The sequence below is a fragment of the Crocodylus porosus genome, unplaced genomic scaffold (assembly GCF_001723895.1).
Source record: "Crocodylus porosus isolate Cpor-Errol unplaced genomic scaffold, CroPor_comp1, whole genome shotgun sequence".
NCBI lineage: Eukaryota > Metazoa > Chordata > Crocodylia > Crocodylidae > Crocodylus > Crocodylus porosus.
In genome coordinates, this window is record NW_017728906.1 from 186,832,878 (window position 1) to 186,859,383 (window position 26,506).

Below are 26,506 nucleotides of genomic sequence, written 5' to 3' on the forward strand. Positions count from 1 at the left end.
CTTGTGTGATGAGGGTAACCAAGTAATTAATTCATGTCATTGCCTGGAACCTTTTTTTATTTATAATTTTATCTTTCCTGTCATGAAGAGCTGAACTTGTGTTCCATTATGAAGTGAAATTATTATCCCCTAGTTTTACTCTTGCAAGTCATTTTTTTTTTTTTGAAGGTTAAAGAAAATTGAAAAAAATTAACTCATCTTATTACAAACTTACCAGTTTCTTCATCTATGCTAAATCTTCCAAGGCCACTGCCATCCCTGATGGAATACTGGATCTCCCCATCCCGTCCGGAGTCTTCATCCCGTGCTACCACTTGCAAAACACTTGTTCCAATGCGGGAGTTCTCCTTTACAGATCCAATGACAGCAAAGTCAGGAAAATAAGGGGTGTAGAGATTTTCATTAACATCCACCACTTCCACCTCCACAAAAGAAACAGAAGAAAGAGACACCGGACGTCCTTTGTCTTTTGCACGCACGGTCAGGTTATAGAACTGCTGTTTCTCGTAATCAAGTTCTTTGTTCAAGCGGATGGCACCGCTTGCTTTGTCTATCTCAAATCGCCCATTGTAATCATTCACCAGTGAGTAACGTACTTGACCTCCCAAGCCAAGATCTGGATCATGAGTTTCTAACCAAGCTATCACGGTGCCAACTGGCAGATCTTCAAGAACTTTAACACTGTAGCTGGATGGTATAAAAGCTGGAGAACAATCATTTACATCATCCAAAAACACCTTCAGAGGCACAACAGAAAATTGTTGATGGCCATTCTCCGATTTGTCCCTGGCCTCTATTTTTAGTGTGTAGTTTGCTTTTGATTCTCTGTCTAAATGATCAGCTACATAAACTACTCCAGTAGAACTATTGATGGCAAATTGCTTCGTATCTGTCAGTACCGAGTAAGTCACTTCCCCATTGGATCCTAGATCTTTATCTCTGGCTTCTACTTGGATGATCTCTGTACCAAGACTAGTACTTTCTAAAATATTAACCAAGTAACTGTCCTGTAAAAAAATAGGCCTGTTGTCATTTGCATCCCCAACTGTTACAGTCAGTAGCCTCCATGTAGATTTCTGAGGATTACCTAAATCATAAATTGTAATATTAAGGAGATACAGCTCTGTTTTCTCACGGTCCATGGGCATAAGAACTTTAAGCAGTCCTGTCTCCATGTCTATGTCAAAGCAACTATCTGTGTTACCATCAGAAATTGTGTAGACAACTTTCCCATTAAAGCCAGAGTCTGCATCATATGCCTTTATCCTTAGGATGCTAGCACCAACAGGCAGGTCCTCCATAACCATTACTTCAGAAGGAAAGGATTTATCAAAGTGGGGAGCCTGCCTGTTCACTGAATAAAAATCAAGGAAACCATCTTCCAAATTCAGCTTCACATTTGCTTTTGCCTTTTTGAGCAATTTTTCTGCTAGCTTCTGAGCAACCCTAGTTTCTCTACAGCTAAAGGTCTTTGAGGACACTTTGCCATGGACTACTGAAATGTTGACAAACATGGCATCAGCAAAATTCTCTCCGTCAGTAGCTGTTATTTTGAGGGCAAAATTGTTGTTCTTTATGCCAGAATTAATCAGAGATTTTTTAAGTTGCAGAACACCAGAGTCAGGATTTAAATAAAAAATTCCAAGCTCATTTCCAGAGATTATTTTGTACTTCACCAGTTCTAGCTCATCTATATCTATTGCAGAAACAGCAGTGATATGACCACCAACAGGAAAGTCAGATGAAATGACTCCCTGACATGCCACTTTTTCAAACAAAGGTTTGTTATCATTGACATTTCCTACGAATATTGTGACATTAACCTCACTTTCATGGCGATATGGTGACCCCCAGTCTGAGGCTCTGACAATGAACCTATAGCTCTCTGGAGAGGATTCAAAATCCAGTTCTTCAGATGTGCTAATAATACCAGTAAACTGGTTTATAGTAAATGGCAATGAATTCAGACTGGCAATGCTGTATGTTATATATCCATTTTCTCCCCTGTCCTTGTCAAATGCTGAAACAGACAGAATGCTGGTTCCCACAGGAACACTTTCGTTGATGAAAGAGCTATATGAAGACTGTTTGAACTCTGGAGTGTGATCATTGACATCTTCTAACCTGACAATAACTTGAGCTTTTAAATCACCACCTTTGTTTACCACTTCTAATTCATAGAGTTCCTTTTCAATGATTTTCAAGGGATGAGCAGTGGTAATAAGCCCTGTCCTGGGATTAATTTTAAAAAAATCAGCATCCAGATTAGGAGATATTCTATATTCCATGCCCTGTGGTTCAGGTGTCAGCTTCACTATAGCAACAACCACTCCAGGAGGGGAAAACTCACTGATTGACACATCATAGACTTCTTTTTCAAACTTTACTGGGACACTTTCTCTTTTGGGACTAGCAATATGGACCATTTTAACGGCAGAAAACTTCTGAGGAGATCCTTTGTCCTTTGCTTGGAGAGTAAGGTTGTAACCATATGGGAAGCTGTCCCAATCTATAGGCTTTCTCTCTTTGATTTTGTACTCATTAATCCACTTACCCTCCTTAGCCAGAATGAACTGCTCTAATGGGTCTCCAGCTACAATAGAAACAGATTCAATCTCCCCATTAGCGCCTTCATCTAGGTCATCAATGTTAACAACTGCATATGTCGGTTCCTTGTCTGATGGAAAGGGTACATGAGTTACTACAGTGATAGTTGGGGCGTGTTCGTTTATACGTTCAATGTGAACATAAAGCTTGGCAGTACTGCTTACTCCATTGTTTCCATAAAGTTTCATCCCACGGTCTACAGCCAGAATTTCAAGGTCATACCTGTTTTTCTCATCATAGTTCAATCGGCCACTTAAGGAGATAACTCCACTGGTTGGATGAACTGAAAAGAGATCAACTTTGTTTTTGAAGTAGTAATAGAATTCACCATTGGACCCAATGTCTGCATCTGTTGCTGTCACCTGTGCAATACTAGTCCTTAAGGGAGTGCTTTCTGCTATTGTTACGGAATACGTGGTTGGGGAAAACAAAGGCCTTAGATCATTCATATCTAAAACCTGGATATTCACTTTTGTCCATGCTTCTAAGTCCTCTCCTCTGACAGACCCTTTAACTATCAATAAATAGTTGTCTTGGATTTCTCTGTTTAAGATAGCAGAATTCCCACCTTTAGTTCTTATTCTTAGGAAACAGAAGTCAGCTATTATGACCTCCTCTGCTTTGAAAAAGCCTTCTTCATCACCAGACACTATCCTATATTTGATGTCCCAAGAAAGATCTGCCAAGGTGATGCCCATTCTAGTTTTACTGTTGACATAGGTCCTCGCAGCAGAGTTTTCGTACACAGTAGCATTGTAAATGGAATGTGTAAAGTGAAAGCCGAGTGGTATTGTCCCTTGGAGTCCTTGGCAAACGCTGGCCAACAGCTTGACAAGCAGTAGGGTGAAGCAAGACAGGGGGGGCCGTGTGCCTGACCAGCAGACCATATTCACCTCCATCACATCATCCTTTTATCCTAAGGGGAAGAAAAAAGATAACTGATCAGAGAGAAAGTGGGAGGGGAGAAATGTGTGCTGAAAAGTATCTATATTTCAAAACTATTTCATTAATCGGATAGACAGAAAATAAAATACATGGAACCAGAGTAATGACTATATAGTAAACTTAGCAGAACTGAGGAAAGGAAGATTGGTTCATTATTGCTGCTGTAATATAATGCCTGTAATGACAGTATACAACAGCATGATATATAAACACACCACTGTATCATCAGCGTACCTACTGGTTTATAAGCAACAGGAAATCACTAAGAAAAAAAAATAAAGCATGGCCACACGTAGACATGTCATCCAAAATAATCATCACAGTAACATTAGCAAAAACAAAACACAAAGTAGGGGCATTTAAGTCTTATTCAATAAAGTATGGATCCCTAGTCTGACACTTGACATAGTGCTGTAACTAGTAACTGTTGCTATTGTATACAGTTCTTTTTAAAGCTTTATTTAATACAATACTGAGTCTCTGATTCTTAAATGTGACTCCAGAATTTGTAACTATTTCATCAAATGATGACATAGTTTTTCATGATGATAGTTTTTGAACAGGTTTTCAACAGGTGCTTTCCAAAGGGGTTTAGATAATCAGGTGATGCACAGTACAATTATACATATAATGGTATGGAGGGCAAATGTCATCCAACCTTAGACACACAGTCTTGAAAGATAAGATGGCCACTGACTACATCCATAAGGGAGCAGCAATACATAAAATACTAATCAGTTTGTTTATCTAATGTATATGCTTACAAATGAAAATCTTCATTAAGAATGAACCTAAGATTCCTTAATAGAAAATCATAGAATCATATAAAACTAGGGTTGGAAGGGACCTCAGGAGGTCATCTAGTTCAACCCCATGCTCAAAGCAGGACCATCTTCCAAACAGATCATCCCAGCCAAAGCTTTGTCTACCTGGATCTTAAAAACCTTCAAGGATGGAGATTTAACAACCTCTCTGGGTAATCTGTTCCAGTGTTTAACTACCCTCCTAGTGAAAAAAAATCTTCCTAACATGTAACCTAAACCTCCCTTGCTGCAACTGGAGACCATTGCTCCTTGTTCTGTCATCTGTCACCACTGAGAACAGTCTAGCTCTATCCTCTTTCAAACCTGCTTCAGGTAGTTGGAGGCCATTATTAAATCCCCTCTCTGCCTTCCCTTCTCTAGACTAAATACGCCTAATTCCCTCAGCCTCTCCTCAGAAGTCATGTCCCCCAACCCCCTCACCATTTTAGTTGTCCTCTGCTGGACCCTCTCCAATTTGTCCACATCCTTTGTGTAGTTGGGGGGCCCAAAACTGCACACTACTCCAGATGTGGCTTCATCAGTGCTGAATAGAGGGGAAGAATCACTTCCCTTGCCCTTCTGGCAACACACCTACCAATGCAGCCCAGTATGCTGTTAGTTTTCTTGGCAACAAGGGCACACTGTTGAACATATATGAACACATATACAGGTATGTGTATGCATAGACACACACAAAGTAGAGTATGATGTAAAAACTGAGGTTGCAAAGCAAAGCACCCAAAGTGTTCAAGTCAGAAATGCCAAACTTTAGCCTGGTTTGTAAGATGTTACCTCCTCATGCATATGCATTTCAGTACAGTCTGTAATTACAGGATCACGTACTATTCATCGTGTATGTTGGATAACGCACAGTGAATAGGGAAGCAATTCAGTATTTTTATTTGCATTGTTCAGGAGATGGCCATTGCCCTGTTCAGTGTACACTATCCAAGTTCTTATTTGTAAGACAGGTCCTTCAGCCTACTGACTCATACACCACAAATTGTCCTTTCTAACTAATGAGACCTTAATGTAGTCTGACTTATACTGGCATAATTTATGAATCTCAAGATTTGCAACATGGTATTATGAACAGAATGTGACAGTGGTTAAGGCAGGCACAACTCCATCTTATTCAATATATATCTATGTCTTGTTCACTACACAGACCACCTCGCACACAATATTTTTAGATCCAGCTGTTAAAACATTCAAGATTTCATGCATATATGCATGCACACACACGCGCATGCATGCATGCACACATTTCCAGGTTTTTGGTAAAATAATTAAATGTATTGAGCCACATGGTATTTCAAGTATATTTTGATAGTGTAAGAATGATATTGTAGCCAAGATGGTCCAGATATTATGCAAAGGCAAGGATTTCTTAGGGTGGTATCTTTTACTGAGCCAATTGTATAGTTCAGACAGTTAGATGAGCTTTCAAATGCAAGACACTCTTCATCAGATCACCTACAAATCAGGAGAGCTAATGAAGACCATCTAGCATTAGAAACCTTGTCTAACACTACCCCAACTATACAGTTGGTGCAATAAAAGGTATCACTTTAAGAAATCTTTACCTCACGTATATTTTGCTTACTTGTCACCATCACATCACACATTTTGAATTTGTACAAAGTGTTTGTTAGTTAAGACTTTTAAAAGAAGAAGAGATTTATAACAAGTATTTTTAAACATCATGAGAATCACGATCTAATGACACCTCCTTCCTGCTTGATAAATGGTTCCTTTAATTTTTTGGGCAAATGCACCAGGAATATTTATTTAAAATTCACTAATAAGAATGATTCTGTTTCTCTAAGTCCCAGGATGTGGTGACAAAACAAATATGTTTTCTCACTACAAATCCAGAGACATGAGTTCCTGCCTTGCTCTGGATTTGTGGGTCGATGCAAAATGGACATCAGGTCCAATGGGCAAGGGAAATCATCAGATGTGATGATAACTTCAGTGACCCTTTCCTTGTCCTGAGCTATGGAACCTGATGTTCTTGAGCCACACTACCCTGGTATACCACCTCTGCTTGGCCCACAATCTATCTAAATCAGAGGTGCTCAACCACTGGCCCACGGGCTAAATTCAGCCCATCGTACTGTGTCATCCAGCCTACAGGTCTCCCCATAGATCCAAACATTTGCTGGTGGGAAAGCAGTGACACTACTTCACTGCTGCCAAGTTTCCAGAGCCATGGAGAGCCCCAAGCCCAGGCCTGTTCACTGGATCAAGCACTAAATTCCAGTGTGCAGGGCCAAGCAGGTGCAGTTCTGGACGCCAGGGTCCAATCCTGTTGTGGGGGGCCAGGAAGAGGTGATTTTAGGCCTCCAGGACCCAATCCCAAGCATGTGAGGGCAGGAAGCTGCGCTGGTCCTCCAGAACCCAATTCCGCTTCACACTCACAGGACAGGGTGGTGCTGGGCTCCTGGGTCCAATCCTGGCATCCAGAGGAAAAAGGGAGGTGCACAGGCGCAGGGGTGATAGGGAGTGGCACAGGGCCCCCAGGGCCCAGTCCCAATGCATGAGGCTGGATCTGACCTGCAGACTGCTCCTGAGCCACTCATCTAGTCTGGGGGGCCAAAAGTTAAGCATTACTGCTCTAAATGAACAGGAATCTTTCCATCAACTTCAGGGGCTTTGAACCATGCTCAGAACGAGCAGAACACTTGAAAACAGATGGTTTTTCAGGCACACTGGGAAGCCTTGGAGTAGACTGCTGCAAATTACTTTCCCTGCTAGTAGTGAAAATTCAAGAAAGTCACTTTTAAAAGACAAACCCTAAAGACCCCCTTGCTCATTGTTTTTATTGTCATGGAAAGGGGGGAAAAAAGCATTTTTCAAGTTGCTGGAAATTATACAAAAAGTCTATGCTAGAACTCAGCATGGGAAGGTTTGTGAAAACTTGCTAGTAATGACACTGGTTAATTTAAGTTTCCATGTAAATTCAATACCCACTAAGAGATTTACAAATTTTCTGTGATTTAAAAACGAATTCAAGTTAGAGTTATTGATTCTAATATAATTGTATAGCTACTGAACTTCTAAGTGCTAATGCCGATCAATTTATTGCACTGTTATAATGGTCATACAAAGCACTTAACTTCTTGATCCTGCAGTCTATATTCCACTGCTTAACACAGTATTCCATAATGTTTGATCAATTCTCCCAAGTGTTTATCAAGACATAAAGCTTTAAAGATCGTTATTTTCTGTACCTTTCCCCTTGTGTTTTTTCAGGCCCCCCCCCCACACACACACATCCTTTTTTTTTAAGCAAAAGATGATATCACCCAGTATCTGGATTTAGTATCCTCAGGTACGGGACAGAAGACCCTCCAGAGATAGATCAGGATCCTTCTGTAATTTAGAGATGAGTTAGTTCATCGTGTACATATTAGGCCTGTGTGAAGCGGCTAGTATTCGCTTTGGATTTGGCTGATTCGGGGGACAGTGATTTGATTTGGTCGGGCAGGGCAGTCATGGGGGGCTGGCGGAAGGGGGAGGTTAAGGGGCTCATGGAAGAGCCCCTCATGTGGCATGGGGCAGTGGAGGCAGCAGGGATCGTCCCCCTCACCTGACAGCACCTGGTGAATCAGGCATTTTTTTAAATGGCTGGGAGCTGGAGCAGGTGGGGCAGCCATGGGGGGACAGGGGGAGCGAGTGGGCTGGGGGAGCAGGGAGGGGATGGGGCTTGGCAGGGGTTCCCCCAAGGCCCCCTCCTCCAGCCCCTACTTACCAGCTGTGAGTCCGGCTCCAGCTCCCTGCTGCAGCAGGCAGAGTACTGCCCAAATCACCAAAGCTCTCCGAATCTTTTCCAAATCAATTTGGAGAGATTCAAATTGGTCCGGACCTTTTTATTGGTACCCTGATTCGACTGGGATTTGGAGATTCAGCTACTGAAATCGGGCTGAATCTCCTCCGAATCGAATCAGCACCTGAAACTTCACACAGCCCTACCGTCACACAAATAAAATAATCTCTCATGTCACACAAATAAAATAACATTCATGCAGCTATGTGCAGAATGTGCAGTTTCTTAATGGAAATATGCTTCAGGAATTTGTAAGTTCTGGTTTCCTCAAGGTTACATTGCCTTCTGATAGAGTTAAGATAGCATTTTCTCCACTGGTGAGGAAAGATGTGCTTTTTATTGTGATTTCATTCAAAGATTGAACATCCGATATTTTTTTCATCACCTTAAACATCTTTCAAATCATTTCAAGAGGGTGAAAAATTGATGGCCCCTTATTCTGAGTGGGCTTTTTGAGATTAATGAAGGGTACTAATGTAAAAAGATACTGCTTTAACTTAGCAAGTGAGACAACATTGTAATCAGGCATTACAATGAAGAACAAAGTAATACCAAAATGAAAGGCTATGCTTCTCAGCTGGTATGACATTGTTAAAATACTAAGCAGGCCAGCCTCTATTTTATTGCCTTTGTCACTAAGGGATTTGAAGTCTCTCTCCCCTGCATTGTCATAATGGCCTCTACCCATTGCTCAAAAAGAGTCTCATGCCATGTGAAGAAATTTCAGGTTTCCAATAGAAACCAACGTTGTTTCAGCTAAACAGAATGGCTTGATTTTGTGGCAACTCTGCAGCTCACAGCAATACATCTCTTTTGAGCAATGTAGCGAATAGCAGAAATCCATTTATACCTAGCCTGGTGATCTGGTTGTCACTTTGGGCACATCTACACCCGCATTAATGCACTTTAGTAAATGTATATTAAATCCACTACCTCCGTTGTGAGATACAAGGAAAATGTGCATTAGGCTGTCTTAATGCACATCAACTGTAGAGCATAGTTTTTTAGTGATGCTTAATGCATACTAACTTATTTTAATGCACATGAACTAAATAGCAATTTTTTCAGTGATGATTTAATAGGCATTAAAATAAGCTAATGCATATTAAAGCATACGTGTAGAAGCACCCTTTAAGTCCTCATAATAAGTTTCCTTCAGCTGGTTTCTCTCTGCCACACATCCACTGGATGATTATTACAAAGGATCCTAGAAATCCATCTGCCATGGAAAAATAGAGAATTTACATTTTTAAAGAGAATCTTTTGAAATTGCCAGAAAAAATTTAAACTTACTGAAAATAAAATGTTGGCTCCCCAGTGGCAGCCAGCACTTCTCACAGCTACTGTGGCAGTCTACCAGAGGAGGAGAAGCTGCCGTCATTCAGGCAAGCAACCAAGATGGTGGCTGCCCTCTCCTTTCTGCAATGCTGACTGGCCAAGAGGGCTGCCTGTCATGCAACCCCACCCTTCTCTGCCAATCAGGGGTACGGGGTGGGCACACATGAATAGCAGCCCTCTCGGCCAGTCAGTGGCAAGGAGCACGGTCACTGCCGGGCCACTTAGCCAATTAGCACTGTGGGGGACCTCACCATGAAAAAGCAATGTGTTTTTTCAGAGAATTTTGTCGGGGTTTTATCACAGAAAACTAGGATCCCTAGTTATTACACACTTAAAACAAAGAGGTTCTTTGTTTCTGCAAACACTGGAGGGAAACTCACTGTATCCAGGTTGATATATTCTCCAACAGGAGGAATGTTCATGAACGTATACCATCAGAAATATTAATGAAAAAATATGAAAACCTACCCTAATCCAGAGAATACATTATGCCGAGTCTGTATGTCATAGGTCAATGTTGAAAAAGCAGGTGACAAAACCCACTCTCATTTACACTGCTGTCAACTCAGAGTAATTCCAATAATAAACATGTAGTCACTCTGGATTACACCAGGATATGAGTCAGAATTTGATGTCAAGGCCCAATATTTTGCCTAGAAAAAACCCCATGCAAAATGGTTCCCTTCCCCTCCCCCCACCTTTTAAAAGGTTTTGGTTTTTTGGGGGTGTTTTTTGGCAGACTATATTCAGTAGCTACATGGCAAAATATGAAGATTAGACAATTATGAAGAAATGTCCCCCAACAAATTTGTTGGAATAATAAATGCAAAACACTTAAAAGCACAGGTGCCACAGTTGGATCAATCAGTCCTGATGCATTGTGTTGCTATGGTCTCAAGCTTCGTTTGCAAAAAGCCATGAACATTTGTCAGGACAGAAATAACAATTACCAGCTCCTACTCAGAATGACATGAGCTCTTGGCTCTTCCACAACAAATTCAGAACTATGAATATAAAATTGACAATGACTGCACAATAGCAACAATTTCCCTTTAAGCTGAGACCCTGGGCCCAATTCCTGCCAGACACATGTCCAGTTTTGCCAAATATTTTCCAATTTGATTTCAGTTTAGTCACTTCCCTCTCCCCTACTCTCCCTCCTTCTGGATTTTCACTATAGTCACAGCCAGTAGATTCCCATCCTTATCATTACTGGACAGCAGTTTCTAATACATAACTTTAAAATCAGAGATGTCAACTGTCCAACCAACGGGCCAAATTCAGGGCACACAGGCTAGGGAAAGGCATTATACCTAAACCAGTTTAAATGATCAGAAACTGATTTAAATCTGTAACAGAACAGATGTTCAGTGCACATAAACCAGTTTGAAAATGGGTGAAACCAGTTTGAGATAAACCTGGCTGAATGTAGTATAAGACTTAACTGATATGGCTCAAACCCATTTATGCAGTGTCTGTGTCAGACCCTTTCCTGGTTTAAGTTAAACCAGACTCCCCCAGCATCCCAGCATGCTCACTGGGCTGGGCTGCCTGCTCCACAGTGGGGCTGACCCCATCCCTCTTCTCCCTGGCTGGAGCTCTGGCAGAGACTGTAGGCATCTTCCTGTCTTCCCCCTGCTTCCTCCCTCCCCACTAAACAGGGATCCCCCCTTCCCCTCTGCCTTACACAGACATTTCTCAGCATTAGCTAGCATACCACATGGTGGCTATAGTCTGTGCTGTGACAGATGGGACAAAGGCAGACAGGACTATGTCCTTTTTGGAGATAATCAACAGGTAGCTGGTAATGTCCCTTCTTGGAATGTCCCTGTCCTTAGAAAAAGTTAAGAAGAGCTTGAATTAATTAGAGGGGCTTTGTTTTCTGATGGGGTGTTAAATGCTGATAACAAATCTGATAAATGCTCTGTTACTAAGGGTAGAGGGAATCCCTCCCTAATCAGAGTGTCCTTCCAGGGCGTGGCCACACCTCTCCTCAGCTCAGCACTGTTGAAGGGAAGAAAGGGCTGCTCCAGCACCCCCTAGCTTCTAGCCTGAGCCACTGTAGGCACGTGTCTGCCTTTCTGGGATGTATGTGCACTTACAACCTGGTTTAGCCTAGCCAGATTAGACTAATCTGAAAAGATTGAATCAATTCAGTCTCAAGCTATTTGGTTGCCTGTTCCTAGCCACAGTGACCACCCTGGCTGAACTGCACCACACAATGATACGTGCTCTGGGAGACATGCTACACATGGTGCCTGCTGCAGCCAATCCAGAACCTGTGCTGCACACCGCACTCACAGGCATTGAATGAAGGATGCATCCTGGACTGGCTGAAGCAGGCACCATGTGTGGGGCAGTTCTAGAATTGCTGGAGGCCATGCTGCATTGAGCCAGGGTGGCCATCACATGCAGCGCAGTTGCTGCTCTGGACAGATGTAGCTCTAGGTGGTAGCACGAGCTGGAATGGCCACTGGATCAGGTATTCCAGGAGAAGGGGTGGGGTAAAGGGAGAAGGGCCAGGGGCACAATGTAGCTTGCAGACCACCCCATACCATTCATTCAACCTAGGAGGCCAGATTACTTTGACACCCCTTTTTTAAGTGGCATGAGGCTGATGACTTTTTGTCCTATGCTAAAATATGGATGGATGGTGCTCAGTAAGCATTACAGATCCTTGTCATACACAAGGCCCATTCTGATCCGCCACTCTCCTTTCCACTTTAGTATCAGGGCTTTAACAATTACTAAAACTGTCCTGAACACAAACATACCTTGCCAGGAAGCTAACTGTAACACTTAATGCTGTGGTCTCAACTTTTTTAGATGCAAGGCACCCCACAAAATATACCACATCTTAGTTTACCAGAATAATTTTTCTATTGCAAAGAACTGAGAAAGACCACAACAAGTCAGAATGTTTTTCTTAATATTATGAATTTCTATTTGAAATATCTTAGATTATCTTGTGAATCATGTTTGTACATGTAACAGTGATAATTTTGTGCAGCACCCCTAAAAGGATCTCAAGCCACCCCAGGATCCCCTAATTGAGACTCACTGACTTAATGCATTATTTAATCAATCTTCACAACGGGTAGGTACTATTAGCAGAGAAATGGAGGCAGTGCTAATGATCCATTCAACTAACACTATTACTTGGTATTGCATTAGGGAAAATGCTTCCTACCCTGCAGTATCTTCAAAGCTTTGGGTTTAGATCAGATAGGATATGTACTGTAGTTTTTCCCTACAGTTATTTAGCTATGTATGGCCCATATCATAATAGTAACCAAATGTCCCAATGATGACCTATTAAACTGTGTTTGGCCTATATAGGAATGTTTTATCCATTTACTGAATCTCTTCTGGAGAATTTGTTTAAACAATCTCCTAAAACATTTGAGTTTCATGCATAGGAAATGTAAATTGACAGGTTACACAAACAAAAGTACAGTGCAACCCACAATAAATGGATGTACTGCTTTAAAGGGATTTCTAGTAAAAAATGTTATGTTTCCAAATAAAAAGGAAGATTGTTATTACTTATATTTGATTTTGAAATGTTTTGGCAGTAAGTCTCCAAAAAATTCTTTGACATTGGCCTACAACATTAATTTAAAACATGGAATTAGATCTCCTGTATATAGAAGAAATTAAAAATGAAAGCCATGTCACAAATACATATGGAGGACGCTAATATGATTCAAGTTAAGAGTGCAATTTCCTACCTTACCAGATTGGTCTAAATCCTCTGCTATCTTGAGGTGGGAATTTCAAGTGCATTTGGAAGTCATGCTTTCACTCATCTTATTAATGCAAATAAAAAACTCAAGACAAATGTACCATTACCATATTTATGAAACTTAGAACTATATTCGTTTCCTGATATGCTGTATATATATAACTCCTTATACAGAAACAAGCAATACATGCAAACAAGAAAAAAAGAGAATATTAATGGAAGCCAGGAACAATGAGATATCATTATAAATGAAAATATTCAGTGCCATGAATCCTAAAGTACCTAGGGTCACCTATCTGTGAAGAGAGACAAAAAAAAAAAAAAAGGAAGACGTTGCTAATCTGTATGTTTGCAAATAAATTATACAGGAATGCATCTTCTTTTCTCGTCTTCTGTTCATCTAGCCCATTGTTCCTTTTCCGCCTTTCTCGCAATCCTGAAAATCCGTCTGTGTGAAGGGCTGGGATGCCTATGACCATTCCAACTTCCTGACTGCTATCAGACTTCAGGAGTAAGACCATCGTTTATTTAATGTTTGGATTTTATGTGTTGTAATTACGGTCTTCCTCGCCACATATGTAGGAAGTGAGTGAGCTGAGAGAGAGAGCTGTGATAACTGTTGCTGTTAATAATAACATACCTTTTAGCTTCATTGAGGCTCTTGGGGCTACAATGGACGTGGGCATCTGAGGCAGGGAGCACACCACCTAACTTTTAGCTCCCCTTGGCCCTGGAGTAGAATCCAGAACTCAGAAATAGTTATCTATCTAATAGTTACAGTGCATGGGGACAGGTAAGTCTGTAAGGCTGATCACTGTAAAGCAGAGCAGGGAGATGCTTAAAGCTAGACAACAGAAAAAACTGAGCACAGGAACTCTGAACTCTGAACTCTGACCTCTCCTCAGAGATTAGGCCAGTGAGGGCTACATGGGAGGTGCTTCCACCCACCTTGAATCCACAGCTTTGGACCTGCTGACACAGGCTGGCACCTACAGGTAAGACTCCGAGCAAGAAGGCAGGGAGAATGCCTAATTCTGCAAACCTAGTGATTTGGGCATTCAAGTGAGAAAGGGTCTCTTCTCTCAGGAGTTTCTGCAGTTTGCTCAAATAGTGACTCGAGCTCAGGATACCAGTACCTACAAGCTGGGAAGCCTACTGAATCAGGGGCCTCCAGAGTTAAGCAGCTGCTAACCAGGGCTTTCTGCATCACAAGTCTGGATTTAGGGACCTAAAGTCCAGGCAAGCTTGAACTGAGATGCCAAGATCATATTTTGGAGGTAGTCCTTAGAAGATCTTGTATAAAAAAGTAGCAGCATCCTCTTACTATATTCACAGCTGCATACTGATGCTCCTTATGACTGTCAAAATCCCCAGAAGAACAGGCGAGCACTTAACAAAATGAAACAGCACACACATTTTTGCAGGGATTAATTTGCTTTAAAAATAAATTTTCACATTATAAAATCATCTAATATTTCTATAACAACAAAAGCTCAATCAGAACCCAGGTAACCTCAGTTGTGGTGAGACAAACAAATGTACACATTGCATAGGATAATGATGATGATGAGATGATGATGATTACATAAAGTAACTACCTTTATCTGCTGCCTAATCCAGAGACCATTATTATTGATGGCCTTCTTAAACAGTTTGTAGAGGCAATCCATATATGTGCAGGATGGGAGATGGTGTAAACACATTGTGTGAGTGGTTGCCAATGGACAGGTGAGTTTTGCATTTTGCAAGGCTGGCACTGATGGAGCTTCATTAGCAAAATAACAAGTCAGTCAAAAAAGGAGGGGGTAAAGTTGTCCTCACTTTCAGGGGCTAGCACATTCTGTGGTAAGACAATATATCACACAGCTCTCCGCTCTGTGAGCAGCCCTGACTAAGCAGTTCATAACTTTTTTTAAGTCAGGAATAATCATGTAATCTAAACTCTGCACAAGACCTGGCTGGACTTTAGATTGCCAAAAGTCTTCACAGAAACCTAATCTTGCAAGGTAAGATCTTCTCATCTTGGCTCCAAAAATCTTCTAATCTTGGCTCCAAAAATCTGCAGTCTGGACTATATCTAGCACAACTCTGGATTCAGACCTGGACAGAGGGAACGAGAAAGAAATAAGATCTTGGCCAGTGCTTCTATGTGCCTGAAATGATGGCCCTAAAATACTATGAATATCCAGATGTGAAGATGTGAACTGAATGCTGAGTAGCATCTTGGCCAATTGTGTTTCTGTGACAGATTCTTCTTACCCGAATGATCACTGTGCCACAAAGGACCACGTAATAGTACTCAAAGGAGGAACCACGTTTGGCTAAACTCTGAATATACTTAATGAGAGACAAACAAAAAGCATATTATTCTTCTTGAAACCTTTTACAGATGCTTTCCAATTTCCTTAGACAGACAGCTGTTGCAGATTCATAGCCATCCTATATGGATCGGCCACAAGGAGATAAAGATCCCCACTGTCCACAAAGCACAGTTACACTTATTAACATTTATGCCAGCCAATTGCCCGGGCAGGTCGGTTTGTGGGATGTCAGGTTGGCCGAGAGCTGCTATTAGAGTTCACATTTTTGAGAACTGCCTGAAGGTTATCAAGAGATGGAAGGGACCCCTGGCTATAGGAAGTGATGAGCAACCGGTGCCTCAAACTGAACACCCAACCCGATGATGCGTACAAGGATCATCCACATATACTCAGACTTCAACTCTTATGAGAACCAGAGAGACTTGGTCCCTTGGTTTGAAAGGACAGAAACAGATTTCTGAGTTTAAAAAGACAGACTGGTCCAAATCTTCAAATATTGTTTGTGGAAGAATTGGGTGCCTACTGGAATGGAACCTTGATAGTGAGCTGTGGGAGAGTAGCCAACAAAAAAGGCATGTCTAGAGCTTTTATTTCTACACTACATGCTTCAGACCTCAAGCTAATGTCCTAACGGTTCCAACTTACAGTTGGAGACCATGTTCTTTAAATCAATAATTTAACATCTGAAACGTGCACCTGGGAGCTGGGCTTTGCTGCCTTGCTGATTCTCATTCAGGAGGCACTGATGGTGGCATTCAAACTACATAGAAGCAATATAGGCAGCCAAGGTTCCTTAAGTAAATCTGATATCTTTGGTCTAATAAAAGATATGAGATTTACCCAAATAACCTTGTCTGCCTATGTCCTTAGACCAACACAGCTACAACCTACACCCCTATAGCAGCAATACAACACCAACAGAATACACACCAGCTTATGATTTGTTGATGGCAATGTTGTTCCAAAGCTATTTATCTTTTCAAACAGTGTTTCCAAAGCCCAAACCCTGCCGGTTTTTTCTTTTACACGGAACCCTCTCGAGTTCCCTAGCATTTACATGAGAGCAGAGATCCACCTGGCTATGGGCTCCTGCTGGATCAAGCCCCAAGAACTGGCATTTCACCATGTGAAAAGGCATAGGAGACATCCAAAAAATAATGGTATCTTTTCAAAACGTTTCATCGGGCTGTATCAGCAATAGCAAAAGGTCTTCATGATCTGTTATTTACATGGTAATACACTGGCTACCGTTCATGTAGATGCCACTGCCCTCTGCTGGGTGGAATCTGAACTGCTCCACAATTAACCTGTTCCTCAGAGCTCCAAAAAAAGCATCTTTAGCTCAAACAGACGCAGATTGGGAGCAGAATGACCACCTGGAATGACCACAATTCTATACCTGCCAGCAAATCACTGTGGCATAACACAGATTGCCGTGGAACCTCTATATTTATCTTGTTACCCAGATAATTAGCATTTTATCAAATAGAAGACTTGGCTACATGAAGTATCGGTACATTACAGGGGCACGTTACTTCCTATTGCCATAAATATTCTTCCTTTCACTATCTTCAATATGAGCCTGCACAAGATTAACATGAAGCAAAGGCACTCTTGGCTGAAAAAAAGAAACAGGGATTTAGAATAGGAATTTATGTTGCCCTCCGGTACATTAGAAAATGAAACGTACAACTCTAAAGATATGAAAAGGAGAAAGAGAGAGAGGCTTTAATGGGAGATTTGCCACTGAAAAGAAAATGACCCTTCCCAAAGAGTAACCTTTTGCAACAGACAACACAGTAAAATCTAACCTCTTCATAGCAGCAAATCTTTCTTCTGCCTGAATATAATTTTGCAAAAAGAGATAGGCTGCTCAGCATGAGGCAAGTGTAATTCAAGACAGCCCCCAGGAAGTGAAGATTCAACTGCCCTGAAGTATATTTGTTTTGCTATCAGGTGCAACACCAGTGAATGTCAAGCATCAGTTCACCAAGAAATGCTTTGACTTGATTCAGTCGTTTGTTGTCTTCATGAGATGCTGGTGCACTGTCAGAGCCCTTCAAACTCTCCCCTCCCCTCATCAAGGATGAAACATGGCTTAGGGGCGAGGGGTGGGAGACAGGAATAATTTGCCTCTATGCAAGATCTGTCAGAAAGGGAATTCCACAGAACAATCCTACAAGGGATTGCTGCCCCCTTGGTGGTCTCCGCTGATGAAGACAAAGATTGAGACGCAATTTCAAACTGTGTAACCGCCAAATCCCACTCCAAGCTCCTGCCCCCCCACCCCTTAAAAAAAATATATCATCATTAATTGCTTCAAAATGGAAATGAGTTCTGGGCAGTCTCAAGTCGATCCACTTATTTCATGAGATGCCAGATATATTCTGAAATGCAACTGAAAGCTCTTTGTTTGTTTTTTAAGTTTTTGAGTCGCAAGATTTCTTTGACTCACGATGTGCACTACTACACTGAAAATTTATACCAGCTAAGAGGTGCATGGAGAACATTTTGAAACACTGAATCCTTCTGCTGCTGCTGCTGCTGGCATTTTCACATTTACCTCCTTATTATCAATCAATTATATACTTCACTACATAGCAAGTGGTTTATACTAGGTTTAAAATGTAGTGTCTTGCAATTACATATTATTACAGTGGTGCCCAGAAGCCCCAGGACCAGGAATTCATTGTGCTATGTGCTTAACAAACACAGAAAAAAAATGATGGTCCTTACTTAAAGGCATTTACAGTCTAAGTATAAGGCAAGAGACAACAGGAAGATACGGACAGATGGATGGAGCACAAGGAAAAGAGGAAATGACCACCTTATACACTGTGACCCCAGTTCTGCAAACACACAGATGCGTAATATTACCACAGTAGCACTCAATGGAAATAACGTGACCTGAATGAGTGCAGGAATGGGTAACCAACACAAGCAAGTGGGGGGAGTCAATAAAAGGTAGCATGAATGGGAAGTGTAGTGCACAGCATGTCAGTCCGATGTTCTTTTCATAGTTATCTAGTAAGACGGACTGAAGTGGATATGAAGGATTATAGGCCTCACAGAAGAAATGGAAAAATAAGTGGCAGAGTGAGGTTGCTTGAAGTGTAAGGGGTGACACGGGAGCAGACTCAGAGCAGAACAATGAGGAGGACAAGAAAGGACATAGAAGATAGTTGATTTCCTAGCTCTGTCACAGATGAACCCTGGACAAAATGTTCATTTCTGCACTTCATTTTCCTCTCCCTATATCAATAATTCTCAATCAGGGTATACTTTTTGGATTAAAACTGGCCTGTTTTCAAATGCGACTTAGGGTAGTCCAAGTCTTAGTGACTCTGAATGGAGATATTAGGCTCTTAAGGGCACTTTTGCATGTGCTCCAGGGTTTGGGGGGAGGGTGGGTGGCACTTTAATTAGAGCAGATCTGAGAACCACTCCAATTACAGCATTGCAGTGTCTTGTGTATGAGTGTCCCCATGCTTCAAAATGGCAGTGGGGGCGCTGGAACCAAAGCTTGTTCAACGAGCTTTAGTTCAAGCACCCCCGCAGCCATTTTGAAGTGTGGGGATGCTGATGCATGAGATGCAGGAGGCTGCTGGAGCATGGCAATTGCTACACTTCAGGGGACTTGACTGAGTCTGCTCCGACGCATTGGAATTGCAGCATGTCAGAGCAGCCTCCACACTCGTGTACAGGCACCCTGAAGTACTAAGACACCTTTGAAACTCAGGCTTAGGCTCTTTGGTCAATTAAGAATTTTGAAACTGTTCTCCTTCCTGAAATACAAGTGATACATTCTTTTTAAAACCCCCAAAAAGAAGGAATACTACATTTGAGACCAGGTCACAAGCCTTTAGAAAGTACAGGGAAGAAGTGCCTGCCTTCAACAAACAGTGTGTAGAAACTTCTAAAACTGAACAAGCAATATTATACAGGAAAGAAAGAGCAGGGCACAATAGTTTAGGCTCGCTGTTTGAAGAAAAGTTTGTTTGTTTTTCCCCAAATGCTTCGTGCAACTCTTAATCCTTTGCTTGTTACCAGATGAAAGAGTTAAAACAGACTCTCTCACTGTGGTGCTACTTGAAAAGCTAAGTTCTAAAGGCCTGGTAGCTCTGGGTGTTTCAGGTTTTCAGCTGTATATGCTGGATATTGCAGCTATTTCTTTTGACAGTTTGCACGGTCTTGTGTAAACTCTTTGGCTACAGTTTACAATAAAAAAAAAGAAGTGCATAGGATTTACAACTACTGTTTTCCAGGGGTGTAACTGGATAGCGCAAGGAATACGGAGACCTGTTCTTTTCAGGGGAAAGAATGCTGCCTATCTATGCCAGTAGCAAAAGTGTGGGGGTGGAGAGGCGTAACACCTTTCGTGGTATTGTCTGCAGATCTATGGGTAAAAGAAGGCTAACATGCCTTTAATTGATTGTACAAACAGATGGGGCAAATCTTCCTGTCCCGCAGAGTCCCGTTTAAAAAACAAAATGGTGAGTGGTGACTAAGGGACGGCATACAAGGTACAAAGGAAAATGATGATAGGTAGTTCATTGCAAATCCCAACTGGGCCTAACTCCTGTAGATTTTGGAATAAATCTGAGCTCCATGTTCGGAAATTGTTTGTTTAAATTCAGTCTACGTCTATTAAGAGAACAAACTCAGATTTCAGATTTCCTACGAGTGCTCATTAGTTTTGAAGGGGACAGCAAGGATTGTGGGAGGAAAAGAGGGCTGCGGAAAGTAAAAAAGTTAAACCGAAGACCTGGACACGAGAAAGGAGTGGGAGGAAGCAAAGACAAAACACAGCAGACAGAGCAAGTGATGCTGGGCTGAGTGAGGAGATGCAGGATCTTGTCCGGGTCCTTTGCACTGTTACGACAAGACCCCCAGGTGACGGTTTTACATGTGGTCTTACAGAGGCTTCCCCTTGGCATGCTTTCTCTGAAGAGAAAAGCTTTTATTTTGGTGCTGCCAACTCAAGCAGCTCAGTTGGGGCTGGAGCGATTCTCAGGACACAAGCAAGAAGCTTCTTCTGAATTTGACCCCTGCCTGTGTGGGAAAACCCTCTCCCCCCTCCCCACTCCCTAGGACAGAGCAGCCCCTCAGGGGGGCTTACGGGCCATCTCTTTCTTTCTTCCTCCCTCTCCTATCTTCATGGCCAGCAATCCTATACAGGGCTCTACAGGAGGAAGCAGAAATACCAGGGCAGCTCAGCTCCCTTTGCCCTGCCTGTAAGCACTGGGTAAAAGTGTATGCTAGGGCAGCTGGCTTATTTTATACTCCCCTTTGCCCCTGCAATGCTCAGCCGGGGAAGGAGATAGGAAATGAAGCAAAGAACCCCGAGAAATTCCCCTCAATTTAGAAAGATAGATGGGCCCCAATGAAGCTGTCCCCCCCTGCCTGAGTGGGGGGTGAAGTACCCTGCTAGCATAGACAGAGGGAGGACTGTCGGCAGGAGATCAAAATTGATCTAGGGGCTAGCAAAAGAAAATTGATGCGAGGTTGGGGGCCAAAAGAACAGGGGGGCTGAGGATGCAGGGCAGATGTGAGCATGGTGTGGGGAGGAGCAGATGTGGTGGGTGGACACATGTGGCAGCTAGGAGGCCAAAACTGATGAGGTGCTAGGGCTCCTGAGCAAAGGTGGGGATGGAGACAGAATTAATGAGGAGTTGGGGGGATTCAGATGAGGTGTGAAATGAGGACTGATAAGAGGGAAACAGGACTAATTTGGAGGCTGGGGAGCAAACTGAATTAACTTCTAGGTGAGACAGAGGGAACAGAAGGGGGAGACCAGCACTTCTGTGGTGCTAAACTAAAAGGTCTCTCGAGCCTAGTAATATAGGTACTCTTCATTTTGTGATACAGGTTCTTGAGGAGGGGAGCTACAGCAGGGGAAGCTGCTATCTGCTTTAACCTCTCATGCACGACAATCCTTGGAGCAAAACAAGTCCCTGGGAACTGGACATCAAAGCTTTGACTGAGATTCCTAAAAGGAGTGTTTGCCTAACCAGAGCTGGCCATAGCCCGCCTGCAAAGACCAGTCCACACAGCATCAAATACAGTACAAAAAAGCATACTAAAAATACGCATAAACTGTGCATCCTTGAGTTCTCTCACTAGAAAACTAACCTCCAGTGCCCCAACATCTGCTGAGTGGCAACAATATACCAACATAAACAGGCACCTAATTATTTTACAGGTGATTATTAGTGATTTGGGGCATCTCTGTTTTTGGGTTGATGAACTCAAAAACTGTAACAGGTTTCAGAGATTGCTGAGCACCAATCTTCTGAAAACCAGTCTCCTCTACAGAAGTCTGCAGATGGGCACCCAACTATGGAGGCCCTCAAAATATTCAGACACTGAAAACTTTGGGCAGTAAGTTCACCCATAAAACCACTTTCATTTTTGTTTTGTCCTCATAGATGTACCCTTATCATATTACTAGTGAATACGATTGCTCCTTTCTTCAACTTCTTGTGCAGTAACAATAACACAAATTCAGAGACTACCCGGTTTGTTTAAACATACACTGTTTATAGAAAAGGCTATTCCATTACATTTTAAAATTACATCCAGCTTAGGCAATGGAAATCTGTTAACCTGCCTGGGCAAGAAGTAATGCAGAGATAAATCAGGTCAAACACATCACAGTTTCTCTCATATGGCCAATAAGTGGAATTCATGTTTCGACTGCTGTGAGGAAAATAGAAAAAGGGAAGGGAGTTGACAAGCTTAAGCCAAAAGGAGGCAAAGCCAAAGGCTGACAGAGCTAGTTTCCAGCTCATTTGTAAGACAGTTGATGCCAAAGCTCAGAAAGGAACAGAGCTTCCCATCAAAGCTGGGCTGTCATACAGGGTAATTATTACCTGTGCTGTAATCCATGCAAGGAGATCAAATCCAATTACTACCCAAAAAGGAATATTCAAAATATGCTATTTTTATTGCACGGTGGAATCCAACCAGCCTTTCCTTTGTCAGCCCCACACTCGCTAGGCAACCCACAATGCACTGTTTCCATGCTACAGCAGCAACCTGCCAATTAGCTCCAGAGAACAAGGATCAATCCTGCGGCTCTTATGTGTGCAGGAGTTCCACCGACTTCAGTGAAAATCATATATATTTAATCAGCACACCATGCATGTCTTTTTGTCCCCTCTAGTGGCTAGACCACATAGAGATATTTGTGTCTCCTACTGGCTTTAAACTAAGAGGAAAAGGATATTCTTGTTTAAGGGGCAGTAGCTCTTGCTTTTAAAGGTATCTAAATACTTCAATTCTTACATAATTCAGTCCATAGAGCACCTTTCCCTCACCCACTGTTACACTTGCATGTGCAATGCAATATCAGGATCTGCACACAAAATTCAAAGGAAAAGAGTTTTGTATTTAAAACGTTGTGTGTGTGTTGGGGGGGGGGGTTGCATGGTGGTTCCCCCTTTCCACTCAATCTTCACCACCCTGCCAAAAAACCCAACCAGTATTCATTGTTGGTATGTTAGAAAATCAATATGTATATATAACAAATCCCAAATTACTGAATGAGCTGAGGAGCGAACCTATTGTCTAGCAAAACACATCATGGACTTCAACTGTAGACAAGTAGGGCAGGGTTGCACCTGACAAAGTACCTCAGCATTGATGAAGGCTGTTGCCTGTGAAAACTTATGCTCCTCTGAGCAAGTTAGTCTATAAACTGCCACCCTCCCCTGCCAAACATGGGTAGATATCTCTTTCAACTGGAAGGATAGGTGTTCCTATATCATCATGACTAATCTGGAGGTTATGCAGAACCCTGCAGTTCTTTCCTTTCCCAGCACTATAGTTGCCCTGTCATAAACAAATGCAAAACTGCTGATTACTTCATTGGGACCACTGTGTGTGATATTATATAAAACATCACTTAATAAGTACCTTAGATAACTACTTTGGAATAGCAACTTTAAATTACTTAACATTCATGGAAATACCCTAAAAAGAGTATAATTTCATTTAGAGGCCAGCTTTATGTGTCAAAACCATATCATTTTTCTTTCATTCTTCATTAATACTGCTATATCTTCTCTTTGGAAAGAGACATGCAATTCTCTCAGGCATCAACAGGAGACCGGCATGGAGAACTAGTATGGAACAGCATGATGGAGTGCCATTAGTGGTAGAAATGAAACAACATGCATCCTTTCTCCTTGAAAGGTGCTTTAAATAAGCCAAACACTACAGTCAGCCTGGAAAGCTTCAAATTTAACCAGGCTGCAAACCAGTAACTATTTCAAGCCAGCCTATCAACCTCCTGAAAATTACTACAGATAGAGACATTTTCCAAAAGCACCTACCTCTGCTGACTCTGAGTGAAACCAAAGGTTCCTGACTGCCCATATCAATTTTACAAATAGGGATTAGGCACCTATTAATTCGCTAGTCCCTGTATATCCCCTTGCAAGGTAAATAAAACAGCTACATTCTCATCTGGTAGATCACAACACAGACATGAGCAAATTAAGCCAATTGCCAAAGGCCACCTGTCAAACTAGTGGCATGGTTAGAAATCATGGTCCTTGGTGTGTCTGTCCTATGTAATCATCTGTCTTTTTACATTGGCTTCTAATATCAACAAGGTTTGGGTCCGAAAAGTTTCACCACAGAAAACTGCTCACCAATGCTACAAGAGGTCACAGTTTCAAAGCAAAACATTGCACTATTATTTTTCTCCCCTATTTTACAAAGGATACTAGTATTTAACTCTCATCATTTACCCAGAATGTAGTGTGTGAGAAACTGCAGTATTCATTCTCTGTACTCATCATAGGAAATTACAGCAGTATCTCAAAACCTGCTGCATGGAAACTGCTAACCATATAATGACAGCCAGTTTAAGAGGGGAAAATATTGTGGCACGACCCCATTACACTGCTGAAAACAGTAGCTGCAAAACGGTGAAAGAGCTCATCTCCTTCATACCTTATTGTTTTCCAGTGGCTTCCTGGAGCCAGTGATTATCTGTGACCAAAGGGCAGACTTGGAAGAAAAGAAATGTGGTAATCCTCTCTCAAGGTCTGATCACAAATTAAGTTTCACCCACCCAAGATGCTACTAAATAGATCATACAGATGCTGATAATGCACTGTCCTTAGGATAAGGACCAGAGGAAAGTAAGGCTAAAAAGGGACCTTATGAGGTCATCTAATCTAGCCCCTGACTAAACCATCTGAGCCAAGTGTTTGGCTATGGTTCTTCCTAACTGCAGTCCAAATGGACCCAAGGTCTCCCTTGGTCTTCTCAAATTCACTGGGTTTCTTTAAGGTCTGCTAGGATCCTCCTGGCTCTGGGTATAGGAAGAGTGACAGCACTCTTAGAAGCCCACTCAGCTGTGGTATGAAAATGACCTGTCACATACAATAGATTGCCTCAATAGATCATCACCACAGGATCCTCCTTCTTCCTTACATGCTTCAATGAGCAGTGGAACTGTTAACAATGTTGACATTTAAACGTGCTATCACTGGACCGTACAGTACACTGAATATTTAACTTAGCCCTCACTGATACGAATGAGGCAGTTCACATCTCTCCAACATGTTTTTCCATAGTCTCTACATGCAGACTGATGTCACTGCACCAGTTGTACATTTTCAAGGGATTACAACAGCTGAAAGTGCTACAGACTTATCTTTGTAATCTAAATTTAGATGATAGAGAACAGGAAGGAATTGAGAAAGAGGTGCCAGTGCACCATATTGCCACATGCTAGATGCATCAGAGTCGTGTGTGTGACTCAGAAGAGCTCTCTTTAGCAGGCTACGTATGTTAAGCCACATCCTCTGTGTCAGTTTCATCCCATGGACGTGTTTTGGCTGGAAGGCTGCATTAGAAGCTAATGGAGGGCATCACTCTGCAATGGTGGGGACATTTCTAACACTATCCCTTCCCAGCTGCTGGCCTAAGGGATGTTACTGTAGAAAGAGAACTTCTATATTACTCAGGCATCTGTGCTGCTCCCTTTTTGGCACTCTGGTGCACAAAAAGCAGTTAAGTTAAAGCCGTTAGCACAGGGGTGGGTAAAAGATGGTCCGCAGGCCAGATTTGGCCCACCAGGCCATTCTCTCCAGCCTGCAAGGACCCTAAAAAAATTATAAAATTAATTATTATCTTCCCATGGCTGCCTATCAAAGATGACAAGGCACCAGTAGCAGCAGGACCCAGGAGGACCTGGAGGCAGGACCCAGCAGCAGCAAGGCCTGCCCAGCTCCACCTCACCCCCACCCCAGCCGGAAGCTTCTACAAAGCAAAGGCTTCTAACCTGGCACCCCTGGGGCTGTTCCCCACCTCCCTCCATCTGAGAGTGAAGACTCTGATAAGAACAGGCAGCCGGGAACTGCATGGAGCAGTGGGCAGGTGGGGGGGAGCAGCAGGTAGGCAGGGAGGAAAGCAGCTGAAGGGCAGGTGGGGAGGGAGCTGTGGGAGGGGGAGCAGCAGGCGGAGGGGGAGCAGTGGCAGCAGGCAGGTAAGGAAGGGAAGCAGCAGGAGAAAGGCAGTGGCAGCAGCTGCAGGGGGGAAAGTGGCAGCTTCGACACAGCATCTGGCTGATAAGTTTGTGGGGCGAGGGAGGGGCATGGGGGAGGCAGATCAGCCCTCCACAGTGAGGGAGTGGGGTGAGACATAGGACGGAGCCACAAGCGGCTCATCTGGGGATGTGGGGTAGGGTGGGGGTGACTCCCATCCCTGCACGCATCCCTAGGGGAGGCACGGGGGCATGACCCCTGGATATGTGCATGGGGTCTGGACAGGCTGCCTGCTGGAGGCTGGTGCTTCAGGCTGGAGCTGAGAGCAGCACTGGGCTCTTCTTGGTAGGGAGGCTGGGCCAGAGTTGTGCTTGGAGCAGGTGCTGGCAGCACTGGGAGCGCGCTGCATCCAC

The 26,506-nt window shown here is 42.7% G+C and overlaps 1 protein-coding gene across 4 annotated transcripts in view; it reads right to left on the reverse strand.

Annotated features, from left to right (window-relative positions):
• FAT3 (FAT atypical cadherin 3) overlaps window positions 1–26,506 on the reverse strand; it is a 555,551-nt gene that overhangs the window by 515,344 nt on the left and 13,701 nt on the right. For all 4 annotated transcript variants that reach the window (XM_019530348.1, XM_019530346.1, XM_019530345.1 and 1 more), the window contains exon 2: window positions 215–3,523. In XM_019530348.1, coding sequence (XP_019385893.1) covers window positions 215–3,506 — 3,292 coding nt within the window. In that variant the 5' untranslated portion in view covers window positions 3,507–3,523. The remainder of the gene's footprint in view (window positions 1–214; window positions 3,524–26,506) is intronic.